This window comes from Tachyglossus aculeatus, chromosome 21, assembly GCF_015852505.1.
Source record: "Tachyglossus aculeatus isolate mTacAcu1 chromosome 21, mTacAcu1.pri, whole genome shotgun sequence".
Taxonomy (NCBI): domain Eukaryota; kingdom Metazoa; phylum Chordata; class Mammalia; order Monotremata; family Tachyglossidae; genus Tachyglossus; species Tachyglossus aculeatus.
Genome location: NC_052086.1, coordinates 63,122,686 through 63,150,123, shown reverse-complemented (window position 1 = coordinate 63,150,123; position 27,438 = coordinate 63,122,686). Strand labels below are relative to the sequence as shown.

The 27,438-nt window shown below is 39.7% G+C and overlaps 1 protein-coding gene across 8 annotated transcripts in view; it reads left to right on the top strand.

Annotated features, from left to right (window-relative positions):
• The window catches only part of SUN1 (Sad1 and UNC84 domain containing 1), a 56,480-nt gene that overhangs the window by 12,425 nt on the left and 16,617 nt on the right, over positions 1-27,438 (top strand). For 2 of the 8 annotated variants that reach the window (XM_038763725.1, XM_038763726.1), the window contains exons 2-10: positions 6,303-6,455; positions 7,080-7,176; positions 15,242-15,430; positions 17,904-18,094; positions 20,345-20,371; positions 20,486-20,665; positions 24,817-25,014; positions 25,874-25,957; positions 26,268-26,378. In XM_038763725.1, the coding sequence (XP_038619653.1) occupies positions 7,100-7,176; positions 15,242-15,430; positions 17,904-18,094; positions 20,345-20,371; positions 20,486-20,665; positions 24,817-25,014; positions 25,874-25,957; positions 26,268-26,378 (1,057 nt within the window). In that variant the 5' untranslated portion in view covers positions 6,303-6,455; positions 7,080-7,099. Of the gene's footprint in view, positions 1-1,526; positions 1,608-6,302; positions 6,456-7,079; positions 7,177-15,241; positions 15,431-15,719; positions 15,792-17,903; positions 18,095-20,344; positions 20,372-20,485; positions 20,666-24,816; positions 25,015-25,873; positions 25,958-26,267; positions 26,379-27,438 lie in introns of those variants that run through there. The other 6 variants (XM_038763724.1, XM_038763729.1, XM_038763727.1 and 3 more) reach the window with 6 other exon arrangements.

The following is a 27,438-nucleotide window of genomic DNA, read 5'->3' as shown; positions in this document are numbered from 1 at the left end:
TATGAAATCGTTGTAGTCTCGTTGCCAGGGTATGATTCTGTAACCTGTTCACATCCTAACGAAAAAGCCTGTTATTGGTGGCTTAAAGTGCAAATAATGAGGTTCCACTGGAATAAACTTCAGGGTTTTTTTTTAACCTGTCAGTTTATAGAAACAATGCAGTAGAATTTTAAAACTGCACATGACACCAATTACTTAGAATACCTGAACTGCTTCATACCACTGTTAGACAGTGAGGGTTTTTGCTCAACATTTTTTCCCACCAGATTTGAATCATGAATATCCACATGTCTTGTAGTTCATATTTTTAGAATTACAGAGCTTTATTTCTTGGTTTGCAGTTTTCTCTCGAACTCTGGATTTTAGTCTATGGTAATAAGGCTATTTTAATGGATAAAAGTACTTTTTCTCCTGTCTTAAATAGCCCATCCATAAGATGTTTGGGCGGACGTTAGATGCTGTTCCAGATTATGTCAAGAATTGTAAGATATTTAAATTTTAGTCTCCTTAAAATTCATGTTTGTATCTTCCTGCAAGAAGTTTTTGATACTTAAAAGAGCTTAAGGGGCAACTAAAAAAATGGTAAAATCTGACAGTACTAAAGCCATATTGTCACATTGTTTGAATGCTCTTTGGATGCAAAAGCCCCAGTGGTTGAAATTAAATCCTGGGTCTTTAACGGATTTCTCTCCCCCTGTTGTGACAACAAATGCATGACCCCATTCGTTCATTCATTCATTCAATAGTATTTATTGAACGCTTACTGTGTGCAGAGCACTGTACTAAGCGCTTGGGAAGTACAAGTTGGCAACATATAGAGAGGGTCCCTACCCAACAACGGGCTCACAGTCTAGAAGGGGGAGACAGACAACAAAACAAAACCCATGTGTAAATGACTCCTCAGTTTGCCTGTTGCCTAGTGTACATTATTAGCATGCTACCAATAAAGATTTAATTAGAAAACAGGAGTAGAAAGCAAAATACCTAGGACATGAGTAGCAGAAGTCTTATAATTGAGACCAGAGATATATAAACAAAAGGTGTTTGAAATTTTGCAAAGGTTTGAGTCAAATCAGTGCTATTACTTTATGACCTAAAGAAAGAAATACATTCATTTTTTAAATGGATCATTTTAATCACCTTGGCTTTAGGGGCCAAGATATGAGGTCACTCAACTTTTAATAATGGATATCATTCAAATGACTTTTTTAAAAAATAGTGATATGGGCAGTCAGAAACAAGAAAAACGATTGAAGGCTTAAAAGACACTGATCACTTGTGTAATAGTGCTGCTTGTAGTGTCAGTATGGAGATACTTAATTGCAAACGGTATGAATGCAAGGCAGGTGTCTTTAAGGTACTTACTTTTATTGCAAGTTCCAACTTTTAGGCATTTTAATCTATACGCACCAAGTTTGCCCTATTTGATCATCTTGGGCTAACTTTATAACACTTTTGGAATTGCTAAACAAGTGCTCGTGCATTCATAAAATCTTTCTAATTCGAAGAACTTCCTGCTTTTTCAGGAACTACTTCCTTAGTCCAAACACCAAAGGTGTTTGTGGAACTCCCTCTTCATTCTCTTTAACTTGATGAGTACTACTGTGGTAAGTGCTGTTCAAAACATGGAAGTAGAAATGATCTTTCTCCAGTGCCCTTAGTCGAATAAGTGATTTTAAGTTGTTGGTGTTTTCGGGAGTGAATAGCATGACTTCCTTCTTTGTGGGATGTAAATGGCAAAGGAATGATATAACGTGCACTCCTTTAATTAGTTGTGGTAAAAATGGAAACCTGTAGTCTGGGTTTCTGAATATTGCTATGAACATTCTGCGTACTGTCTCAGGAATTATTGAGGGTCTACAAAATTGTAGTCATAGTTTGTATATCATCATCATCATCAATCATATTTATTGAGTGCTTACTGTGTGCAGAGCACTGTACTAAGCGCTTGGGAAGTACAAGTTGGCAACATATTGAGACAGTCCCTACCCAGCAGTGGGCTCACAGTCTAAAAGGGGGAGACAGAGAACAAAACCAAACATACTAACAAAATAAAATAAATAGAATAGATATGTACAAGTAAAATAAATAGAGTAATAGATATGTACGAACATATATACATATATACAGGTGCTGTGGGGAAGGGAAGGAGGTATATTCCATAGTTCTCAGATTTGGAGATTCAATTTCTTTTAGAATAGTACCTGGCACATAGTAAGTGCTTAACAAATATGATTATTATTATGATTTTAAAAATCACTTCAAACTATAAACAAATAGAATGATTTATTGGAAAGTTCGTAGCAGTGGCAAAATGTGAATAGGTAAAATGAGCTCAGGTAATACTTGATCATCTGCACCATTTTGGTTCAAGTTTATTATATTTAAGTGCTTACTATATCAATTAATCAAGGGTATTTGAGTGCTTGCTATGTGCAGAGCATTTTACTAAGTGCTTGGTAGAGTACAGTACAACAGAATTAGTGGGTATGTTCCCTGCCCATACTGAGCCTACAGTCTAGAAGGGGAGAGGAGAACAGTTTCAAGCACTGTTCTAAGTGCTGGGATGGACACAAGTTAATCAGGTTGGGTACAGTCCCTATGCTACATTGGACTTACAGTCCAAGATGGCCTTCTCTGGTTTTTCCCTAGCCTGGTTGGCTTTCATTTTTGTAAACGTAAATGAAACTGAATGCAAAAGGTATTTTTAAATGTCTGTACACATTTGTTAACCTTGGGAGTTTGGGGTTTTGTTTTCCATTCCCTTTGTCTTTCTTAATGAACTTTCCTCTTGGAAGTAAATTTCAAAGTTAAGTTGTTCAAGACAGTTGATTTCCAGTCATCATCCTTAGGGGTATATAACCTGAAAACTATGCATAATAGAGTAATTCAGAAGTCTAGACCATAAGAACATTTGGGAAAATGTAAAAAGTTATTCCTTCTTCCTCATAGTGGAAGTTCTGTGGATGTGTACATATTTATTACTCTATTTTACTTGTACATATCTATTCTATTTATTTTATTTTGTTAGTATGTTTGGTTTTGTTCTCTGTCTCCCCCTTTTAGACTGTGAGCCCACTGTTGGGTAGGGACTGTCTCCATATGTTGCCAACTTGTACTTCCCAAGTGCTTAGTACAGTGCTCTGCACACACTAAGCACTCAATAAATACGGATGATGATGATGATGATGATGTTTCTATATTTCCGCTTCAACTTTTCCTTTCTTCACACTTTAATTTCTGCTCAGCAGAAAGGCCCAATAGCTGCATGAGACTTTGAGGATGTTGGAAAATTGTCCTTTATCATTAGCTCCTTATCGAACCTTTCTCCATTTTCTCCCATCACCACCAGCTTTTCTTTCTGCTGTAATTCTGCCAGAGTGTTTGGGGCCATGCCCAGGTCTGGCAGCAACGAAAGAGTGCAGGCAGTATTTCCCAAACCACCATAATGATGATCAATTCCTTCACAAGGGTTTGTGGTCCTGAAGTATCCGTTGCTTTTGATGTTTTGGTGCTGGAGCGCCAAGCTCCTGATTGCTGATATGAGAAGTTTGTCACCATATCATTTGGAAATGCATCATCAGCGTGAAGAGCAGTAAGGGATGTCCTCTTATATAAGACGTTCAAGAGGTGGATTCCAGGAAACATGAAATATCCCTGACTGCCTAGAAATCCTGGGGAGCACTGACGAAGCCCTGGTTGGAACTGGTGGGTGCAGAGATCCCGCACCTGGGCCTTGACAGGATCAGAGGCAAGAAAAAGCCTCATTAAAATCCGGGGCCTGAGGAGAGTGAAGAACCTACTGAACTCCCAAGCTGGAATATGAACAAGAAGAGCTTCTGAGCCATCCCCTAGAGCAGGGACAAGAAGTACTTCCAGCTTGCCCCTGGGCTTTCCTGGGACCTGGGCCAGAGGGCCGCAGAGCCACTAAGCCAACTTCAGAACCTGGCAGGGGGGAGAGGAACCTCTGGCTTCCTCGTGGAGCCTCCACTGGGTTCTGGGACTGGGCCAGGGAGCTTTGGTCTGCTGGCAGGGGCACAGCTAAAAAAAAAAGAGTCCCAATCTGGGGAGGTCCACTCTGGCTGGTCCCCATTTGTTCAGGGCAGCTGCTGAGTTAGCTTCAGCTGTCCTCCCCAAAATCTAGGGTCACGGGGCTGATGACTTTATTCCCCGGCCCCACTTACGTGATGCTGATAGCTCCCTTTACCTCCTTGGATTAGGGCTCCCGCTAACAGTGGTCTTCTTCTCTTACCGATTCCCTATCTTTTCCTATAACACGAGCAGGTATCACATGTTTACTGTGCTTTGCACATGGTAAGCACTTAATAAATGCCATTATTATTATTTACAATTCCCAAACCATTGCATTTTCCTGCCTTATAACCATGCGATGGGATCTGATTTTTCTGTTTGGACTGGATCTGATTTTTCTGTTTGGACTGTTCTTAAAAATCAGATGTCAAACTCTGCATAGATTAAATTTTGGCAGTTCTCCTCAACTCCAGCCTGACCTAAGTTTTGCCTGCTTAGATGTTCATGTTTCCCCATTCATCTTTGGTCAGATTTTGCTGTTCTCATAACCTGTTCATGCTAGGCCAGGAGCCACCGATCATTGGAATGTATTTCCCTCTCCTCTCCCCTGAGATAACCACAAATCCACTCTGCTGGTCACGTCGGCTCCAGGACGTACTGGGTGCCACCGTTTTGAAATCAGATGAATATAAATGAGGAAAAGTTGATTGCTTTGGAGGGCTTGGAAGGAGCTGTCTGAAGCAGGTTAGGATTTCATGGTGCTATCCTGACTAGCCGATTTAGCTGCTGCTTCATGGTTTTCTTGAGCATGTGAGGGACTGCAAACACACTGGAGCTTAGGGGGTGGAGGCCCTGGGTTTCTCAGAAAACTTGTATTCTTTCTTGTGAGACCTGCCTTTCGAAGGCTTTTGGTGGGCAAGACTTCCACTCACTTAAATGTATGGTATTTATAGAGTACCTGTCAGGTGCAGAGCACAGCACAAAGTCTTGGGGAAACATACAAAAAATTTTTTTAAAAGATGTGATCTCTGCTTTCAAGAAACTTACAAACTTAGCCTTCCAAAAGCATTTTCCATTTTAATGAAATCATATGGATTTCTTTTAATCGGGGGTTCAAGTGTCCCTCTCCCCAGGGTCTCATAGCAATTTTTTTTAGTCCTTCTACTCTCCTGAAGGCTCTGACTGTGCCCTTCTTCCTCTTATCTACTTTTATTCTTATCTCAGCTCCTGGTTTCTCTCCCCATAACCTTTGGCCTTGGGAATCTGAAAAATATGGACAAAAGGACAAATGTATTCTTACAGAAAAGATGTATTCTTACAGAAAAGAATAGCAAGTTTTTGAAGTGTGATTCCCTTGGAAAAAAAAGCACATGTGGGAAGCATTCTTTCCTTTTCTCCCTAAACCAACGATCTTTTTTCAAAAAGGTGTTTCATTCTCCACAGAATTTTGGTGGGGGGGGAAGGAGAAGTGTCTAAAGAGTAAGACCTAACATGCATTGCAGTAGTATTACTTAAGGCTGGTGATTAGCTCATTACGGTGGTGGTTTAATAAAATATATTAAACACAAATTTAGGGCATAACTGCAATGCCAGTCTGATCTGTTCAGTGTACAGTGTATGGACATACTAATTGATCGGTCAGTCAGTCGTATGGAGCACTGTACTAAATGCTTGGGAGAACACAATATAACAATAAACATATTCCTTGCCCACAGTGAGCTTATAGTCTAAGAGGGGGAGGCGGACATTAATGTAAATTAATATAAATAGATTGCAGACGTGCATGAGTGCTCTGGGGCTAGGAGGGGGCATGAATACAGTAGCTAGCAGGGTGACGCTGAAAGGAGTGGGAGAAGAAAAAAAGAAGGTTTAATCAGGGAAGACCTCTTGGAGGAGATGTGCCTTCAGTGAGAGTGCATACATTGCCAAAGATGCTTGTAATTTGGGCTGAGACAGGAATTGCCCAAAGTTTTAAGTTTGGAAGCTTCACTCTTCTCCTTTGCTTTTTCAGTTCATCATGTTTGTCTTTGTTCTTCAAATCAAGAATCCATTCTTGCATTGTTTTTTGGTTACTAGCCAGTCTGGTTCCCAAAAAACAATGCAAGACCAAATTGGCTAGTCGATCAGGGCAATTAAATGTGAACATTTCTAGCTGTGAGTAAAATAGTTTAATTCTAGAAGTGCTGAGTTTTGAACCTAAAATCATGTGTTATTTTTCCAAGTTGATTGAGAAATCCCTTTTAACCTTTTCCTGATCTTGTCTTCCTCAGATTTTTCAAGATCAACTCTAGGATTCATTTTGCTGTTGATTCCTTGGTTGTTTGGGTGTCCAAGTGTTTTTGCCCAGAGGGGAATTTGAACCAATCCAAAGACACCTTAGGCAACTCCTCCTTCAAGTGAAGCAAAGCTTCTCCTGTCTACTGGTTAGTTTAGCACCCCGCTTCATCCATCTAGTTCTTTCTCCCTCCTCTCCACCAAGAAAAGTATCTCCTTGAAGGGAAAAAGAAAATCCTATCTTTGAAACCCCATTACAAATTTTGTTTTGTGGCTCTGCTGAAAGCTTGTGCTATTAAGAAAATAGGTATTGAGTGGGGGGAAATGAATTCTCATCCTTCTAGAGATTTATTTTGTTAAATTTGTTTCAGCAGAGGAGTGAATTTTATTAAAGCAGTACCATTTTAGGAATTGTAAAACTCTGATGTGATCTTTGAATAGTGATGACTATTTCGTGAGTGTGTGGTTTTTAATGTATTTAATTGATTATGGAAATTTATAATAATTTAATACCTAAAATTCAGCTTATTGTATTTCATTCTTACTGTGATGTAATTTAGAATACTATCATAGCAGAAGTACTTTTGGGTGAGCACCTAAGACAGTCGCCTAAAAGAATTATTAAAGTAATGTAAACTTACTTATCAAAAGTGACACATTTTAGCCTGTTTCCTATGTCTAGGGGACAGACTGAACAAAGCATATGAGCTTTTGTGTTTAGGTTTTAAAGAATTCTTTAAAATCCTGTCATCACTTTTTTCCACCTGCTGCAGTATGGTGTGAAGTCGTGAACATGGATTTTTCACGTCTCCATATGTACACACCTCCTCAGTGTGTGCCAGAGAACACTGGCTATACGTATGCACTCAGGTGAGTGTGTGTATTTATGCGTATGTTGTGTGTGTTAAATTGTAATGTTCCCAGTCATTTTTAAACGTTCAGAAAATGTAATGAGGACTTAACATATTTGCAGGGCTATGGGCTATGAGTTTAAGGGTCTATATACTTTATGCCACAGGAAACAAGCATTAAATTTGGAAATTATGATTGAGGTTAGTGTGTGAAACTAACTAGGTTAGCCAACGGATTCTAGTGACTCAGTGATTACTCATTGAGAATAAATTTCTGTTCCAAGACTCCACCCAAAGAGAGAGAGAGAGTGTGTGTGTGTGTGTGTGTGTGTGTGTGTGTGTGAGAGAGAGAGAGAGAGAGAGAGAGAGAGAGAATATTTCTGTGGCTGGGATCCAATGTTCTGCATAAATGCTGTTGATATTGTGAAAATAATCCCTCTAACCCCCTCCTCCCCTCATTTACAAAATACACATGAAGATTTACTTTGGGAAGAGTTATGTATAAGCCTGAGTTTTAATGGAGCCCAGTGATCTAAGTATAGAGTTTTTTAATCAGCTATGAAGGCTTTTGTTTCCCAAAGTATTCAATTTGTAGTATATAGGTTGAGTTGTATTTAACTAAAACTTCAAATAAGGTGAAAACTATGTCCATTCTTTACATTTTAGCTTGATCTATGTAATTTTAAAGGCTGTATAAAACTAACTGAAAAGGATTCATTTTTTTTTTTACTGGTTAGGATTTCTTGCACACTAACAATTTATGATGCCAAGTTGATAAGTTTTTGAAGTCATTCTCAATCATTTTGTTCCTCCCCATGGTCTCATAGGGAGAGAAGGAGAAGAGGGGGAGAGATAATTTATGCATTGTGTAAAGACTTGGTATCCTGGGGCAGTAGGTGTTGCTTGCAGCCGATTTCCATAGGAGCATTTTATTTAAGATACACTGGATGTGGTGGTGATTGGCGTGCAAATCTAGGGCAGGAGCTTGTGGTTTTGCTGTAGCTGACTGGCTTGGGAATGGGGAAACAACACTGGTTCTTAACTGCCAGGAGTCTAAAAGAATCATCCTATAGAATCCCTAGGCAACCCTCCAAACCGTCTGTTTTTGTTGAGAGCTACCCCGGGGATATTGTGGGAAAATGGCTCATCTTCAAACTGGGCACATGAATACTCCAATTGCTATTAATCCTTATCTCTCCAAATGCCAGTCTCCCTTCCTGTTTCTGTGCTGCCTCTGTGTTAATTCTTAGTGTTTTCAAGAAAAAAAACACACAGTTCAAGCAAAGTAAACCACACTGTGGTCAGATTTGATACTGATTTTCCTTCCTGCTTACAGGAGTGATGGGTGCAGGATTTAGAATCTGAGTCAGTATAGTTATTAACAGACATTTTTGTTTTAAAATAGTGTGTGAAGGCTGCACTAAGATTTCCCAGCAGACTGAAAAAATGTCAATCGGGGAGGAGGCTATCAACCAAGAGGGCTAGGGCAATTCAGTGGCATTTGAGTGCTTTCTATGTGCAGAGCACTGTACCAAACACTTGATTAAGTACACTATAACAGAGCTGGTAGACATGACCCCTGCCCACAATGAGCTTACAGTCTACAGAGGGAGACAGGCTTTAAAATAATTTATGGTTGGGGAAATAACCGCGTGTAAGAATATTTACGTAAGTTCTGTTGGGATTGGGGTATCAAGGTGCTTAAAGGAGCACACAGCCGAGTGCAGAGTTGACACAGAGGGGTGGGTGGATAGGGGAAATGAGGACTTAATCAGAGGAAGCTACTTGGAGGAGATGTGATTTGGGGAGGGCTTTGAAGGTGGGGTGAGAGGTGGATTGTCAGGTATGAAGGGGGAGGGAGTTCCTGGCCCAAGGAAGGACATGGACAAGAGGTAGGTGGCAGGATAAACAAAACTGAAGTACAGAGTAGGTTGGTGATAGAGCAAAGTCTACAGTTTAAGTTGCAGTAGGAAGAGTAAGCCATCAACTTCCTCACTAGGTCCCAATTTTATCTGCCACCGCCATTTCTTCAGAGGACAGCACTGTTGCTGGAAAGGTGGCAGATTAAGCGGGAAAGGAGGCAAAAAGGTGCATGCAAAGCTGCTGCACAATTCTTCCATCTCTCCCCACCACATCTCAACTCTAGCCCTGTCAGCCAATTCTGTCTGCCAGCCAGACTACTCTCTGACATTTAGGCTGAGATCCTATTTTTAAATTTATTTACACCAGTGAGGGGGAGGAAAAAAGAGAGGGAGTGAGAGCACTGTGGCTTGCCCTTGACAAAATAGTATTGCAGTGACTGTAGAAGCTCATTATGAGCAGGGACAAAGTCCACCAACTCTGTCCCACACATTTGGTATAGTGCTCTGCACATAGTAAATGCTCAGTAAATACCATTGATTAATAATGAGTTTATTTTTCCTGGCTTTCAAACTTGATGATAATTCTGATTGAAATTTTTGAGGGTTTGGAAAATGAACTTTTTGTGTTTTGGACATCTCTAATAGAAAATAAAGCCAAGTGTTTTGGATGAGTCAAAAACTAAAGAAAATAACATATATGTTCATTCAAATAAAATTCACATATTTATCAGATGGGGTTCATGGGCAAGTTTGGACCAAGTATAAAATGGAGGATCAGTGAGTCCTAACTTGGATAGTATCATCATAGTCATCATAGTCATAATCCCCCTTCTCTTGTTCAGTTCTGTTCAGAGGATGACTATGGAAGTGTTGGCCTTGTGTTTGTCTACATTTTCTGCCTTCCCATCCCTTCTGCATATGCTTGAACCTACATCTCTTCAATTTTATATTTTTTTAAAAAAGATAAGTTGTGGATTTTTTGTCACTGGGAATGGGACATACTTGCCTCCCATTTGTTCTTGGCTTGACTGAGATGACTCATATTGTCTATGTTTGGATTGTTCCTTTGTTTTCATCCACACATTTAATACACAATATATTATACATAAAATATTTAAATGGAAAATTTCATTTGCACATTTGTGATGTGCTATGCACATTTTATATGGTGTTTGTTAAGCACTGTGATAGATACAAACCAGTCAGGTTGGACAAGCTAAGAATAATAATAATAATAATGGCATTCATTAAGCACTTACTATGTGCAAAGCACTGTTCTAAGCGCTGGGGAGGTTACAAGGTGATCAGGCTGTCCCACAGGGGGCTCACAGTATTAATCCCCATTTTACAGTTGAGGTAACTGAGGCACAGAGAAGTGAAGTGACTTGCCCAAAGTCACACAGCTGACAAAGTGGCGGAGCCGGGATTTGAACCCATGACCTCCGACTCCAAAGCCCGGGCTCTTTCCACTGAGCCACGCTGCTTCTCAGGTTGGATGCAGTCCCTGTCTGACCTGGGGCTCACAGTCTTAAGTCCCATTTTACAGGTGAGAGGTAACTGAGGTACAGAGAAGTTAAGTGACTTGCCCAGGGCCACACAGGAGACAGATGGTGGAGCGGGGATTAGAACCCAGGTCCTTCTGACTTCCAAGCCGGTGATCTATCCATTAGGCCAAGATGCTTCTCAACCACTTGGTTCTGTCACCTGCCAAAAGTTGGTAGGGCTGGCAAATGATCTATCTTTAGCCGTGCAGAGAAGGGCACATCAGTTAAGTTACAGCAGCAGGTAATCGTAGCATCCGCAGTCACCTGGTATTTGGAATTTGTGCCACTGTCACCTGCCTCTGCTGACCCTAGAGAAAAGCTGCTTCCAACTCCTCAACTACACCGAGGGGCTGCAGCAAAAGTTCTGGGGAACCAGAACTTCCCAAAGAGCAGTGTGGCCCAGTGGGTAGAACACGGGCCTGGGTGTCAGTAGAGCCTAGGTTCTAATTCCGACACCGCTACCTGCCTGCTGTGACACCTTGGGTGAGTCACTTAACTTCTCTGTGCCTCAATCACCCCATCTGCAAAATGGGGATTAAGACTGTGAGCCCCATGTGGGACATGGGCTGTCTAACCTTATTAGCTTATATCTACCCCAGTGCTTAGTACAGTGCCTGCCACATAGTAAGATCTTAACAAATATCATATTAAAGAAAAAAAGGCTCCTGTTCATAACCTCCTCCCCCTTCTCTTGTTCAGTTCTGTTCAGAGGATGACTGTGGAAGTGTTGGCCTTGTGTTTGTCTACATTAGAGAAGCAGCGTGGCTCAGTGGAAAGAGCCCGGGCTTTGGAGTCAGAGGTCATGGGTTCAAATCCCGGCTCCGCCACTTGTCAGCTGTGTGGCTTTGGACAAGTCACTTCACTTCTCTGGGCCTCAGTTACCTCATCTGTAAAATGGGGATTAAGACTGTGAGCCCCACGTGGGACAACCTGATCACCTTGTATCCCCCCCCCCCAGTGCAGAACAGTGCTTTGCACATAGTAAACGCTTAATAAATGCCATCATTATTATTATTATTATTATTCCCATCCCTTCTGCATATGCTTGAACCTACATCTCTTGAATGTTATATTTTTTTAAAAAAGATAAGTTGTGGATTTTTTGTCACTGGGAATGGGACATACTTGCCTCCCATTTGTTCTTGGCTTGACTGGGATGACTCATATTGTCTATGTTTGGATTGTTCCTTTGTTTTCACCCACACATTTAATACACAATATATTATACATAAAATATTTAGATGGAAGATTTCATTTGCACATTTGTGATCTACTAAGATACTATGTAATTAAGGAGGGGTGGATTAAATTTTCCAGCAGATACGGAGGGACAGTATTCACTTCAGTGCAACAATTTGATAATCATCTAGAGTGAGGGGCTGGTTTTGGAATTAATCAGTCATGTTAAATGAACACTTAACTGTGCGCAGAACACTGTACTAAGCATTGAGAAGCAGTTTGGTGTAGAAGATAGAGCATAAGCTTCGGAGTCAGAAGGACCAGGGTTCTAATGCCAGCTCCCCAACTTACATACTATGTGACCTTAGTCCAGTCACTTAACTTTTCTGTGCCTCAGTTATCTCATCTGTAAAATGGGAATTGACTGAGAGCCCCATGTGGAACATGGACTGTGTCCAATCTGATTAGTTTGTATCTTAGTACAGTGCCTGCCATATAACTGCTAACAAATACCATAAAAAAAGGCACTCGGGAGGGTACAATATAACAGAATGGGTAGACACGTACCCTGCCCACAAGCCTTTCGGAGTTGGTATATGTTTAAATGTATACAATGCAGTCAGTTCTCCTTAAGTTAGGGTTGCTCTCTTGAATTTGTGTAGAGGAGAATTTACATTTTACGACATTGTGATTGACACTCATCATCTTATAGCCTTGTAAATGTTTGTTGTTAGAAGAATGTTTCCTAATTTCATTCCAAAATGCATGGTGAGTGCACATCTTCTGACAGAACTATTTAAAACCAAAACAATCAAGAAAAAGAAATAAGAAACTAAAATAACTTATACATGCAAGGGAGACAGGACCAAAATGTCAAACCCATTTTAAGACTAGAATTGTTATTGGATTTTTATTTCAATCATGGTAATCTAGCTTCTCCAATTTGATTTTTTTTAATTCTCTCACCAATTCGCTTAAAAGGAATGAGCATATTTATGTCTTTAAATCAAAGGCCCTTTGTTTTGTTACTCTTTTCTTTCTATGAGAGGTTTAGCAAATAGGTATCTGGCCTAAGTACTAGTCTGAGATTTGTGTGCCAGTTTCCGGGGTAATGATTTAAGTTGCAGTATAGGCTCTTGATTTACATGGATGTTGCATTTCTGAAGAATTCTGTGTTAAAGAAAGCCTCACATTTTAGGATCCACAAGGTGCATAGCCATTTCTTCTGACATCAGTCATTTACATTTATTGAGTACTTACCATGTGCAGAGCACTGTACTAAGCGCTTGGGAAAGTGCAACAGAAAATAATTGATGGAGACACCCGTGGCCCACAAGTCTAGAGGGGGAATCAGATATTACTATAAATAACTAAGTTTTGTCTATTTAGTAAGTGCTGAGGGTGGGCTGAATATCAGATCCTCAGAGGGACCATGTACATAGGTATTGCAGAAGGAGAAGAAGTTGGGGAAAAGGGGGTTTAGTAGGGGAAGACTTTTTAGAGGAGATGTGACCTTCATAAGGCTTTGAACGTGGCATCCTGTTCTATCCGGATAGAATGCATTGTCAGAAAAACATTCCCTAATCCTGCCCTCACATTTTATCCAAATTATGTCATGAAGGCATACCATTCTAGTAGAACTGACCATTTAAAACAAATCAGTTATTCCATTCCCAACACTTCTTTGGGAGGATTATTAAAAAGCTGTCCGAAGTTGCGCTTAACTATCTTGGATTGTATAAACCTGTGTTAAATTCTCAGTTGTTTTGCGCCAAAGTTCATTAAGCAACAAGGTGTTTCCTGATTACAGGTAAGCATGGTTATGTATGTAATTGGTTTCAAAATTGAGTATTCTCATAATTGGCATTTCTTGAAGATAAGAAACATGGAAGCAAATGGCAAATTTGAATGCCCTCCCTCCTCAAATCTGCTAGACAATTACTCTCCCCCACTTCAAAGCCTTTTGAAGGCACATCTCCTCCAAGAGGCCTTCCCAGACTAAGCCCACTTTTTCTCATCTCCCACTCCCTTCTGCATCACCGACTTGCTCCCTTTGCTTTCCCCACCCCACCCAGTGCCACAGCACTTATATATCTGTGATTTTATCGATTTGTATTGATGTCTGTCTCTCTTTACTCCCCACCCCCCGACACCGTGAGCTCGTTGTGGGCAGGGATTCTCATTATTGTTGTGTTGTACTTTCCCAAGCACTTAGTACTGTACTTTGCACACAGCGCTTAATAAATGTGATTGAATGAATGAATGAGTGAATTTATAAATCCTTGGCAAAAGGTATTTCAAAAAACATTATTGCTGACATAGTTCTTAAAATATATTTAAACTCCCCCTGCATCTTTCTCAAAGAAGCCGTTAACTAAAGACTAGGATAATTTGTAGGGAGAAAGCATTTAAGCCATAATAATTTTTGATGACCTAAAAATCTCTGGTTTATCTTCCATGTAGTATTAAAGAAAACAGTTGTTGTTTGAATTATGCTTATTTTTTCTAAAAATTTATCATGAAAACATGAAGCAGATTACAAGGATCCTTCTGGTACCATATTACTATTTTCATTTTGGAAATACGTTTTTGTAATATGCAGTATAATTTCAAACCGACATTCTAATCCATGTTCATTTGGTCTAAACATCGTTCTATTGAATACTGTAGTGTGTAAAGGTGTTCTAAATAGACTCTCCCAACCACTCTGCCTTAGAACTTTGTCAAATATTTATTTCCTGCACCTGTTTTTAGTTATTGTATTTAAGCACTTACTATGTGCGAAGCACTGGGGCAGATGCAGGATAATCAGACTGGACACAGACCTTGTCCCAATGGGGCTCACAGTAAAGTAGGAGGGAGAACAGGTAATGAATTCTTGAGGCAAAGGCAAGTTAAGTGACTTGTCCAAGGTCACACAAACAGGCAAGTGACAGAATCAGGAGTAGGACCTAAGTTCTCTGACTTCCGGGTCACACTGCTTCCCTTAGTGTTTTCCTTAACTGTAAAATAAAAGTAACATCAGCATTGCACTCTCTTTGCTCTCCCATTTTTTTCCTCACAAAAGGTCTTGGAATAGTATGTCTCCTTTATCTCTACCCCTAGATGTTAAGGAAATACAACAGTATTTTAAATAAGATATTTTACCTGATTTTTGGCTACCTAGGTGCATTTATGTGGCTGATAGAACTTGTATATCCATGACTATGAAGTAACTCTTAAGTGACTGAGAAATTTAGTATTATAAAATGAAACATTGCAGTTTTTAAGTAGCTACAATGTGGTTAGAACTCATCTCTTGTTCAAGAGTGGACATCATATTACTTGCTAAGGAATTTGTCTTTCTGTAAGCATGTCAACTGGTAAGAAAACTAGACGGATTTTAGTGATAGAATTTTAAGAACAAATTTCATCTATTTTTATCCCAATCACCCCTCTCTAAAATTTGTGCTTTCTTGAAAAATGTGAATATCTCGTGATATATTTGTTTCTGTTGTAGTTCAAGCTATTCTTCTGAAGCTCTGAATTTTGAGACTGAACACAAATTGGATCCAGTGTTTGATTCTCCAAGAATGTCCCGGCGCAGCTTGCGGTTGGTCACTACAGCAAACATCAGCAATAGCGGCCAAACAGAAAACGTTCATTCTTTTGCTGAAGACGCGACCTCTTTACAAGACAGAGCTTCCAAGTAAACAGCCTTTCTTCCTCAGTCTTTTAATTCCCATTGTCACAGGTTCTGTTAAACTCCTCTCTAACCAGCCTGACACATTAATTAGTTATCCAAAAGATGCAGTGGAGCCAATCTAAGACGTTTCACTGTCTTGAGGCAGGGAAAACTTTGCTTCCCCTTCTCAGTCTATATGACGTCACTGTGTTGTGTTGCACATACAGCGTCGTTCTGCAGTGGGGTCATGGAAGCCCATTCAAAAACCCCTGTACCCAGAGCATTTGGGGGTGGAGAGGATGTAGCCGGGGCCACTGATGGACCCCCTTTTTTTGGAACATATGTTCCTCTCTAGGTTCTCACTGGTGCTGCTTCTGACAGGAAGGTACTTTGACATTTTTAACCTTCACAGCCCCTTTGATACAGCAGTTGCCTCAGGTGATAACCATCTGAAGTCACCCAGGTTATAACCTTGCAGTTAAGAGAAATAGTTATAATTCTGGCTCTAAGGGTGAATTAACAATAATAATAATAATAATAATGGTATTTGGTAGGTGCCTACTATGTGCCAAGCACTATTCTAAGCACTGGAGTAGATACCTTCCCACCAGGAGGCCTTCCTAGACTGAGCCCCTTCCTCTCCCCCTCGTCCCCCTCTCCATCCCCCCATCTTACCTCCTTCCCTTCCCCACAGCACCTGTATATATGTATATATGTTTGTACATATTACTCTATTTTATTTGTACATATCTATTCTATTTATTTTATTTTGTTAGTATGTTTGGTTTTGTTCTCTGTCTCCCCCTTTTAGACTGTGAGCCCACTGTTGGGTAGGGACTGTCTCTATATGTTGCCAATTTGTACTTCCCAAGCGCTTAGTACAGTGCTCTGCACATAGTAAGCGCTCAATAAATACAATTGATGGTGATGATGATGAGATACAATGTAATCAGGTTGTCCCACATGGGGCTCACAGTCTTTATCCCCATTTTACAGATGAGATCACTGAGGCCCAGAGAAGTGAAGTGACCTGCTCAGTCACACAGCTGACAAGTGGCGGAACCCGGGATTAGAACCCATGACCTCTGACTCCCAAGCTTGGGCTCCTTCCACTAAGCCACGCTGCTTTTCGAATTAGCCTTTCACCAACTCTGAAAGACAGTTGCAGCGCTAGATACCATGCTAAGTCAGTCATTTATTCATTCAATTGTATTTATTGAGCGCTTACTGTGTGCAGAGCACTGTACTAAGCGCTTGGGAAGTGCAAGTTGGCAACGTATAGAGACGGTCCCTACCCAACAACGGGCTCACAGTCTAGAAGGGGGAGACAGACAACAAAACAAAGCATGTAGACAGGTGTCAAAATGGTCATATGGCTTAGAAAACTTTAGTCACAAATACATTCAGCACTGAGCTCCAAATGCTTTTACGAGGTAGAGAATCTTGCCAAGTTATGTTCCTGGTTAACTCTGTCGTGAGTTAAAATTTGTTTTGTAAATTGTTTCAATCAACAACTAAACACAGTAGTTTAAAAAAGACAGCTAGCTTTTTGCATCTGAAACTGAGAGGAAAATATTGTGGAAGTTATAATTTTAAACTTTAGGCCAGCTGAATGATATGCTTTTGGCTTGAAGATCAAAGTTTTGATCAGAGTTAATTCAGGGGAGATACCAAGCTGTAAAATATTTTCATATGTAGTTAAAAGTACTTTTCCTTCGCTTTGCCCTGCTGCTATTGCAAAACCCTTATAGTTTCTGAACCGTTAATTCCTAAGTAAACCTGTAAATTGAATTGTTAATTATAACTAGCAACGTGAAGCAGCATGGCTCAGTGGAAAGAGCACGGACTTTGGAGTCAGAAGTCATGGGTTCAAATCCCGGCTCCACCAATTGTCAGCTGTGTGACCTTGGGCAAGTCATTTCACTTCTCTGGGCCTCAGTTCCCTCATCTGTAAAATGGGAATTAAGACTGTGAGCCCCACATGGGACAACCTGATCACCTTGTAACCTCCCCAGCACTTGGGACAGTGCTTTGCACGTAGTAAGCACTTAATAAATACCATTAAAAAAACCAGTTAATTTTTAAAAAAATCCATTAGTCACACTATTATTCATATCATTTTTAAGTTTTCAGAAAATCTAAACATTGAAGGCATAGTTATTATTTGAGGATATTGAGTGAAGACCATTATATTAGATATTTTAAGTCTGTCCTTAAACTACTAGCCAAAATAACAGGACTGAGTGTATTTTCCGAGTATGAGTAACCATGTGGTTGAATGAAAGCTTTTTTTTCCCCACAAACTTTAGAAATTAAATGAGTCCATTTGTAGAGTAATAATTCGGGTTTTTTTCTTAATATAGATCCTAATCTGTTTTGGCCTGAAATGCTTAATTATCTCCATTCTCTATTACTATTTTCTGATGAAAACCTAATGGTTTTCTGTTAATGACTATAAGAAAAGCTTGACGATTTGATTATTTCTCTTTATCTTTAGAACAGTAAAGCAGCGCAGAGGAGTAAGCAAGCAGACTGTCATAAATAACATTCCAAGAAAAGCTGCCTCCAATTCCTCTTCCTTTCGCAGTCAGAATAACTTCACTAGTCAAGCTAGTGATGCGTCTTTGAAATCCAGTGTACTGGATGAGTCTTTGATTCGTGAGCAGACCAAGGTTGACCATCTCTGGGGTGAGTTAATATGTGTGCCAAGCTTTGGAATAGCTGTGATGGATTTTGGCTTGTGTTTCTAGAATGGTATACCTAATAAATTCAACATCTTTCATATTATTTTTGGAAAATAAGCAGGTGGCATTATTGTTCCCGTTTTAGGTTGTGGAAAGTGAAATGCTGAAATCAGTAATATTTTTTGAGTGCTTCCTGTGTGCAGAGCACTGTGCTAATTGCTTGGAAGAGCACAATATAGCAATATAACAGATTTGGCAGCTAAGTTCCTTGCCCACAAGGAGCTTGCATTCTAGTGGGGAAGAAACAGACATTTAAATAAATGAATTACAGACATGCACATAAGTGCTGTGGGGCCAAGGGAGGCGTGAATAAAGGGAGCAAATCCAAGTGCAAGGACGACCCTTAAGGGAGTGGGAGAAAAGGAAGTGAGAACTTAATCAGGGAAGGTCTCCTGAGGGAGATGTGCCTTCAGGAAGGCTTTGAAGGTGGGAGAGTAATTGGCTTGGGACAGATGTGAAGACACAATTCTAAAAGTCTTTAAAAGTGACATCATGTCTGCCATTTTATGTTCATTGTAGGAGGAGTATTTTTGACGGACAAAAAATTTTAAAAGATAGATCTAAATAGAGCGCTCTTCTGACAGCTTTGGTAAACTCAGTATGAAAATGCAAATGAGCTAAACCAGGTGTGGGTGCTATTTATAGGCACCACAGAGTTTTAAGTGTTTTGTTTGAAAGAAGAGTAAATTGGAACTTGAAAATTATTGATCCCATAGCTGGTGGAGACGTCAGTTGAGGGAGGTGATGTAAACTCTCTTCAGAAATCAGTTATAATTTCTGAATTGGTCAGTTGAGTTAAAGTTTGTTGACCAAGTTAAGAGTTGTGATTTGATGCCTCTAAGAAGACTGTCAAGAAAGGTGTAGTCTAATGTATTGAGATTAAATCTCTGGTCCATCACTTGATGGTAATGGTATGTTTTTTGTCACTTGTGCTGCAGGAGTTGTGAAGGCCTTTCAGCACCCCTGTCTTCTGTACTATTATCTCTGAAACCTCTGAATTTTTTTTGAGGTGGCTGGAAGAAGTTAAACCTGCAGAATCAGTCTACACTGTAATAAGTGCTTTTGTGGGTTCAGTTTGTGGGTCACCAGTGTTATGAAGAAACTTATCTTTAAAATGATAGGTATTAGTTCTCATACATAGACTAGACAGCCATTTGATTGGACTGATTACATATCCTCCCACAGTTGTTTCCAGTCCTGAGATTGCAGAGTTATTTTCATTGATAAGTAGTCATTTTGACTGTAAAATGACTTATAAATAGCTAAAAAGTGGTAAACTCACTTGGAGTCAATTTCTTTTGAAACAAGAAGTGCAAAATATTTCTTTTTACCTATAGTGAAATGGTTTGGACTAGAAAAGAGTTTGGAAATGAATGGAGTAAAATAAATTACATGTTCTTAACCTATTTAAAGGATTTTTGAAAATTCGATATACTCATGGATCTCAATTAAAAGAAACTGAACTTATTTCCAGAATATTATATGCTTATTTTGGCTATGGTTGGTTCCCTGGCCTTCCTGTTCTGTTTTGTTGTGGTAACCAGGAAGAAATGGTAACCAGGCAACAGTAACAGCATATGCTACTAATTATATATCCTCCTCAATAGTCACATGGGAGAAAGAAGAAATACAGTAGTATTTTATTTACCTTGTGTTTCTCTGTAAGTACCTAGACAGGCTACTAACTGTAAGTGCCTCTTTATAAAGTGTGCTGACATATGTGCGTATCGTGTTTATCATTTAAGTAAACTAATCTGTAATAATAATTGTTGTGTTAAGTGCTTACTATGTGTCAGGCAGTGTATTAAGCACTGGGAAGGATACAAGGTAATTGGGTTGGACGCAATCCGTGTCCCACATAGGGCTCACTGTCTTAACCCCCATTTTCCAGATGAGGGAACTGAGGCACAGAGAAGTTAAGTGACATGCCTAAGGTCACACAGCAGATAAGTGGCAGAGCTGGGATTAGAACCCAGGTCCTTCCAACTCCCTGGTCTGTGCTCTAGCCACAAAGCCACTTTGCTTCCCTCTGTAGATAATCATTGGATATCCATGATCCTATGAATTGTAGGAAAGATTTCATTTAATGTTCAAGCTCAAATGCTGTGTCCCAAACCACTATAATCTTTAGCAAACTTAAGTATATTTTTTAACTTTGTCTCCTATTCATCACCAAATGTATGTTTTGTTTTAGGTCTTGATGATGATACTGATTTTAAAGGTAATTAACTTAGCCTTCCTTCATCTTCCTTATCTTTTCAAAATAAAATTCATAGTTCAGTTTCTATAGGTTGCAGTAAGTAAGTCTCTCTCCATTTGTATTTGAAATATTTAGGCGGGAGCAAAACAACAATTCAAGAAAATGGTGATTTGGCAGTAAGAGAAACAACTACGATCAATGGCTATATCTGCAATGCTTGCAGCATGCTTTCCGAGCGAAAGGATGCCCTCACAATGTATTCTGCATCTCATGGACCATCATCAAGAATTTATTCTAGAGATAGAAGTCAAAAACGTAAGTCTAGTTATTTTTTGTTTTTTAATGACTCCAACGGACTTCAGACTGATTGGCGCCAAATACTTGCCTGCAGTAGACTTGTGAAGACTACTTAGTTAAAGTAGCTAACGTTCACACTTGTTTATTTCCTTCTCTCCTCCCACCCATTTTCATCCAAACTGTTGGAGTTATGACTGTAGCATAGTTGTGCATGTTAGGCAACATCCCTCTGACTCAACTACATTTGTTCTTCAAGTGTAAGTCAACACACCATTCTTTTCTACTTTGAACATACTCTGGTCATAACAAAACAAAATGTCATTGAATCTATTACATTTAGAGACAGTTGATCTCTAAAAGGGGTTAACCTGCAGTTGCATTTTGGAAAGAATGTAGTTCTTCCTCATCAAAAAAGATGCTGCTCATGGTGAAGTTCATCGACAAGTTCATGAGGGATTGATATAGCTGACTCTCTTGTGCCAATTTGAAGAATGCGCCTTGCTTCACAAACATTTTTGCCGTTTGCAATCCCTGGCACTGTTTCTGCTTTTGCCTCCTGTCTCAAGACCCTTTCAAAACCTTTGCTTAAAAAGAACCATTCCTTTCTTGATTGCCGGGCATCCTACTGGTTTATCTGCCACATTTTGAATCCCAGTCTTCAAATGGTAGTGTAGCCGGTTCTCTAAAACATTTCCTCTATTCTTCTTTTCAGTTTTCCAGTTTCAGCTCACCATTCAGCGGCTGTTTGGGTAGCTTATTGTCATCCATTCTCCTCATGTGCCCCACTTAGAGTTAAACTGTTGAGTGGTGAGCTTATGCTCACCTATATTGAGATGGACATAGTGTCAATACCAGGAGCAATACGCCCAAATGTCATTGTTTCCCTGCCTTCCCATTTGATGTGACTGTAACTGGTAATTGACCCTGATGGAACTGCACGGAAAACCTTGTTGGCCGGGTGGTCCTGCATTTCTTTCCAAAATGTCCAGTTGTATCTAAGTTCATTAAGTCTTAATAGTTTACTAAACAGTTGCTCACTTGACCTTGGTCACAAAAACATTTGAGGAACGAATCTTAGCGCATTCATTTTCTTTCCCCAGATGATCACTTATGACTGCATTGAGAGAAACTTTATGACTCTTGGCTTAACAGTCTTCATTTTACAAATGCTAAATATTTATAGAACAATTCTCTTATTGCTGTGATGAAATCTTGAATGCAGTTTGAAAAAAATGTCTCCGTATGTTCATTTAGAGTATTTAGTGATGAATAACTTCAGTTATCTGTTACTGGGGGAAAAATCATCGAGCCCTGTGTGAAGGACCTTTTACTATGAGTACATGTAATACTCGTGCAAGAACGTGCTGGCAAAGGAGTACGTATTATCTAAATGAAAAGAGCAGTGAACTGGCAGTTCAGAACAGCCTCGGAGCTAAGCCCTATGGGCTCTTTGATGGCCTAATTCTCTTCCGACCTTTCGTCTTTCTTGTACACTGTAGATCTCCCCCTTCTCCTTAAAACTCCATCTTTTTAGCCTTGGTTGGTTTTGTCGACTTGGTGCTCTCCAGATTGCTCTTCTCCTCTCTTGCTATTCCTTTTCATTCAATCGTATTTATTGAGCACTTTGTGCAAAGCACTGTACTAAGCGCTTGGGAAGTACAAGTTGGCAACATATAGAGATGGTCCCTACCCAACAGTGGGCTCACAGTCCTTTTCTGCTGCTTTTGTCAGTTTCTCTTCCAGTTCATCTCCTCTAACCGTGGATAAGGCTCTGTCCTGGGTCCCTTGTTTTTCTCCTGTACGTACTTTCCTTTGAGGCACTCGTGCCCTCGCTTGGCTTAAACTGTATGGGCAACCCTCAAATCTGGCCCTCTTTTCCTGACTTCTCATTCTCTATGCAATCCCACATCTACTCCACATGGATGGTCCTCAAGTTCCTCAAATGCACCATGCCCAAAATTGGACTTGCGGCTTTTCTTCTGAGTCCCACCTTCCAGCTTCCCCATCTCTGTCACAGGACCTTGCTGTCGTCTTTGGCTCTTCACTGTCATCCTGCTCCTGAATCCAGTGTAGTGGAAAAGATTGCCAATTCTTCTTCAGAACCAATATTTGGATTCCCCCCCATCCTCTCTGCCTAAACATCCACCCTTCTGGATTAAGCACTTGTCATTTCTCTTTTAGGCGACTGGATCTGCCTCCTTGCTGATTTCCCTGCCTCCAGCTTTTCCCCTCTTTAGTCCACCCTTCATACTGTTTCAGTGATCACCGTCCCGAAATTCTCTCAGCATACATGTCCCCTCTCCTCAAAATCCTCTAGTAGTTGCTCATTTCCCTCTGCATCAAACAAAAACTCCTTACCTACCATTGGCTTCTAGGCTCTCAACCATTAGCTCACCTCACCTGCTATTCTCAGACTCAGTTTTCACTCATCCCAAGGTGACTTCCTAACTATATCCTGCTGTCATCTCACCTTCCTCTGACCCCTTCCTAGCACTGTTACCCCCTGCTTACCCCACTGGTCTACGCTTTCCCAAGCGCTTGGTGTAGTGCATTGCATTCAGTAGGCAGTTAATTAATACCAGCATTACTACTGTTGGAATTACATTTGTACTCCTAGTGACTGAAGAGGCTCTTTCAAACTGCTTATTTTGTAAATGATCTTCCCAATAGTTTTCATTCATAGATTAATGTTTTTAAAGCATGTTTAGGTATGTCGATGAAAGGTTCTTGTTAGTATTAGTTCTGTGTGCTTCAAGAGGAACAAGGTAAAGAGTTTGCCGGAAAATAAGTGGAAAAGTCCAAGTTGCAGTTCATAGATTCATGGGGTAGTAAAATGAACTTAAAAAAGCAAAAGATCTGATTTTGATGTAGATTGCCCAAGCAGTAATAATAATAATAATAGTGATGAGTCTGTAATAAATGACTCTTTTTTTCATAATAACAATAATAATACTGAGTCTGTAATAAATGACTCTTTTTTAAATAAACTTCCTAGAAGGTACTTCTTTCATTTTCTGAATCTGTATCGTAGCACATCTGTATTAACAGCAATTGTTAGGTTTTTCTCTAGTCTGTTGAAAAGATAACTCTTATATCTCCAGAGACTATAGGGATGAGGAAGGCAGTGCTAGCTCATTTTCTTGCCATGAGATAAAAAAAAAAAACTAGAAACATTTAAGGCTTGTTCCTTGCTCTTATGATTCAGTCAATCAGTTGTATTCATCAAGCCCTTACTGTGTGCAGAGCACTGTACTAAGCTCTTGGGAGAGTATAATATAGCAAGAGTTGGTAGCCACATTCCCTGCCCACAGTGAGCATACACTCTGGACAGGCATTAATATAAGTAAATTATGTTTGTGTATACGTGCTGTAGGGCTGAGGGAGGGGTGAATAAAGTGTGCGATTCCAAGTGCAAATGTGAAGCAGAAGGGAGTGGGGGAAGAGGAAATGAGGGCTTAGTCGGCAAAGACTTCTTGGAGGAAATGTGCTTTTAATAAGGCTTTGAAACCGGGGAGAGTGCTCATCTGTCGGAAGTAAAAAGGGAGGGTTCTAGGCCAGGGGCAGGATGTGGGTGAAGGGTTGGTGGTGAGACAGACGAGATTTAGGTATAGTGAGCAGGTTGGCATTAGAGGAGTGAAGTTTATGGACTGGATTGTAGTAAGAAATCGGGGAGGTGAGGTAGGAGGGGGCAAGCTGACTGCTTTAATGCCTATGTTAAGGAGTTTTTGTTGGATGCCGAGGTGCATGGGCAATCGCTGGAGGTTCTTGAGGAGTGGGGAAGCATGGACTGAATTTTTTTTTTTTTTTAAATCCAGGCAAGAGTGTGAATTGTAGACTGAAGTGGGGAGAGACAGGAGTCAGGGTGGTCAGCAAGGACCAAATTGCTTCCTTTTTGTGGTTCTAATGGATGCTCTAATACTGGTCTTCATTAACTTTCCACCTACCTGGTCTCTCCATGTCGAAGAATCTTGTCTCAGATTAATGCTGTTTCATCCTATAGGAATGTTTATTCAATAGCTTTTGCGAGCATAAAAGTTGATTCTACCTGTGACTGAAATAACATTTCTAATCTGACCTAGCTGGTTGGCAGGTGGACCTTTTTGTTAATCAGTGGAAAATAAAATCTCATTCATGGGAATGAATAACTTGTGTTCACACTTTTTTAATAGGCGGTGCAACTTTCCACATGAATAGGATTTTACGACTGGCCAAGTGCACTGCAACAACTTTAACATCATTGCTATTTCAACTTTTTCAAGTTGTTTTTCTGAAGCTGGGTTACGATTCGGGAAGTTACAAATTTAAAAGTTTCCAATCAAATGATTACGAATCAAAAAGTTATGACTTGAAAAGCCATGAATCGAAAGGTACCATTTGGATGTCTTTTTAAAAAAAATATCCTCTATTTCCACCACAAAAAAACCTTTCGGGGTGGAGAAAATCCTGTACTTTTCTTCTGTGCTTTTCATCCATGCTTTTCTTAACTGCCGCAGGCTAATGCTCTCTCATCTGTTGGCTGGTCTGTTGAGCTTTCTGTTGATGACGTCTTTATTTTTGAGGAATTTTTCTGAATTTGGCTTTCCTGTGAGACCTTGTGTTCAAGGAAACCTCGCTCTGTAGTACTCGCCTAACCTGGCACAGTTTATTGGAAAACATCACACTCCATGCCCAAGTGGTTGGAAGAATGTTTCTCTGTAAACTCCTGGAGGGCAAGGATTGTGCCTATTAACTCTATTGTACAAAGTGCTTAGCACAATGGTCAGTACAGAGTAATCACCCAGTAAGTAGCTTGCCAATCACATTCTACTCAACGCTTATTGAAAATACTCATGGCAAGACTGCAGTGTAGGGGCAATTTTCTGAAAATAGCTTATTTAAAGTATTCATATCAAAGTATGAATTAACTTCTGCTACCTCATCTTCTTTGCTTTCATCTTTTCAAAAATAAAGCTTGTGTAGTGAAAGATTAATACTCTGCATTAACTTTTCGCAGGTCTTTCTTGTAACCCTGGTCTTGTCTTGGGAAACTTCAATTTGCCAAGGTTTTGCTGCTTTATTTTACAGAAAGCCCATACATTGTTGTTCACCTTTATTATTTGACATGTTACCCTTTTGGCATTTTAGCTGCATTATCGCAATTAGCATGTTCTGTTGCTTTGGCTTCATCTAAATCTAGAAGTATTTGAATTTACGTGAACATTCCTAAGCTTTATTTTTGTTATGCAGCTTTTTCAAATTACTGTGGAAGTGTAAATGTAAAAGAAATTCTCAGAGAGGATGGCCACCTCAGTGTAAATGGAGAATCATTACGTAAGTATAGTTTTTTTTTTGTGTGTACGTAATAGTCTTAGTTTTGTAGTAAGAGTTTGTGTTAGAATTTTGTAGTAAATACTGGATTTGTTAAATTTGAGTTACCAATTCAGTTCCAAAGCTTCAATTTCTTATAAGGATACTGTGGATGTACTACTTTAAACATTTCTCTTAAATGACCAGATTTCACTTCTGTTTTATATAACCAATGATTTTGAAAGCCTAGAATTGAGATGTGACTAGTCAGTCTGTTGATTGATAATCTGCCAGTTTGTCACATTAATTGCTTAATTGTTACCACAACCAACAGGTGATGACTGTAAGGGGAAGAAACATCTCGATACACATACATCAGTCCACATGCAATCTTCAAGGTCAAAAAGGGTAGCCAGGACCATTTGGCACATCTTTTCTTTTGCAGGTTGATGCTCTTGCACATTTTTTGTTTTTGTTTTTCCATTCTTTCTCCACAACTGCTAATTATTTGTACTTTGTTTTGAAGAACAGTGTCAGAATTGATGATTCAAAGCAAATCTATGTAGAAAAACAATGCTGATGAAATTTTCTTAACTTGTGTTACATATGAAACAAATTCACTACTTGTCTTTATGCAGTAAGTCACTTGCCCAAGGAAAATGCAAATGACTAATATTTTCATTTTGCTCTCTCCAAACCTCCGGGAGTAGGCCGCTACATTTTTTGTGCTTGTTCGTCAGGTTGCAATAGAGTTAATTTATCAATTAACTGGATGTGTGAATAAAATCATGGTATTGCTTCCCAATAGCATCTAGTTATTGCTCAGTCATATTTTAGTGGGAACCCTTCAAGCCATAGGGTTAATTTGATTCACTTGAGTCCGTCATGTTTCATAAATTGTTGGGCTGCACCGTCTTTGATCTCTGAAATCGTCTGAAGTTGACATGATGGTTTAGGTATTCCAACTGCAGAATGGGTGGAAGGTTTGTCAGAAGTCTCAGCCCACCTTGCTAACAATATTAGGTGGGGATCTCCATGGATCCAATGAGCCATCTGCCAGCAACCCTTAATTTAAAATTTATATTGCCGTACTCCTCATAGGCTTAGGTGTAGGATAATAGCCAGGAGTGACCTTGAGGTCATCCAGCCCAAAGCTTCTAAGAAGCTGAATGACTAATCCATCCAGGGCAGGTAGATGCCAATTCCATTTTTTTTTATTTTTTTGATGTTTTATCTTGGGGAGAAGACGTGATTCTTGAACAAAACATTAATGTTCATTTTTTCCTACTCCATATGAATCTTGGTAGAATTTTACATTTACAAGTTTCTGCATTTTCAAAAAAATTTGCTCTAAAACATTGCTGTACTATCCTCCCATTATCATGTTATGCCAGTGCCAAGTATTAACTCAGATGTTTAAAGTTCAGCTCCTACAAATTCCCCAAAACACTTGAAGTTCAAGTGGTTTATATATACATATGTGCATATATATATATATATGTAAA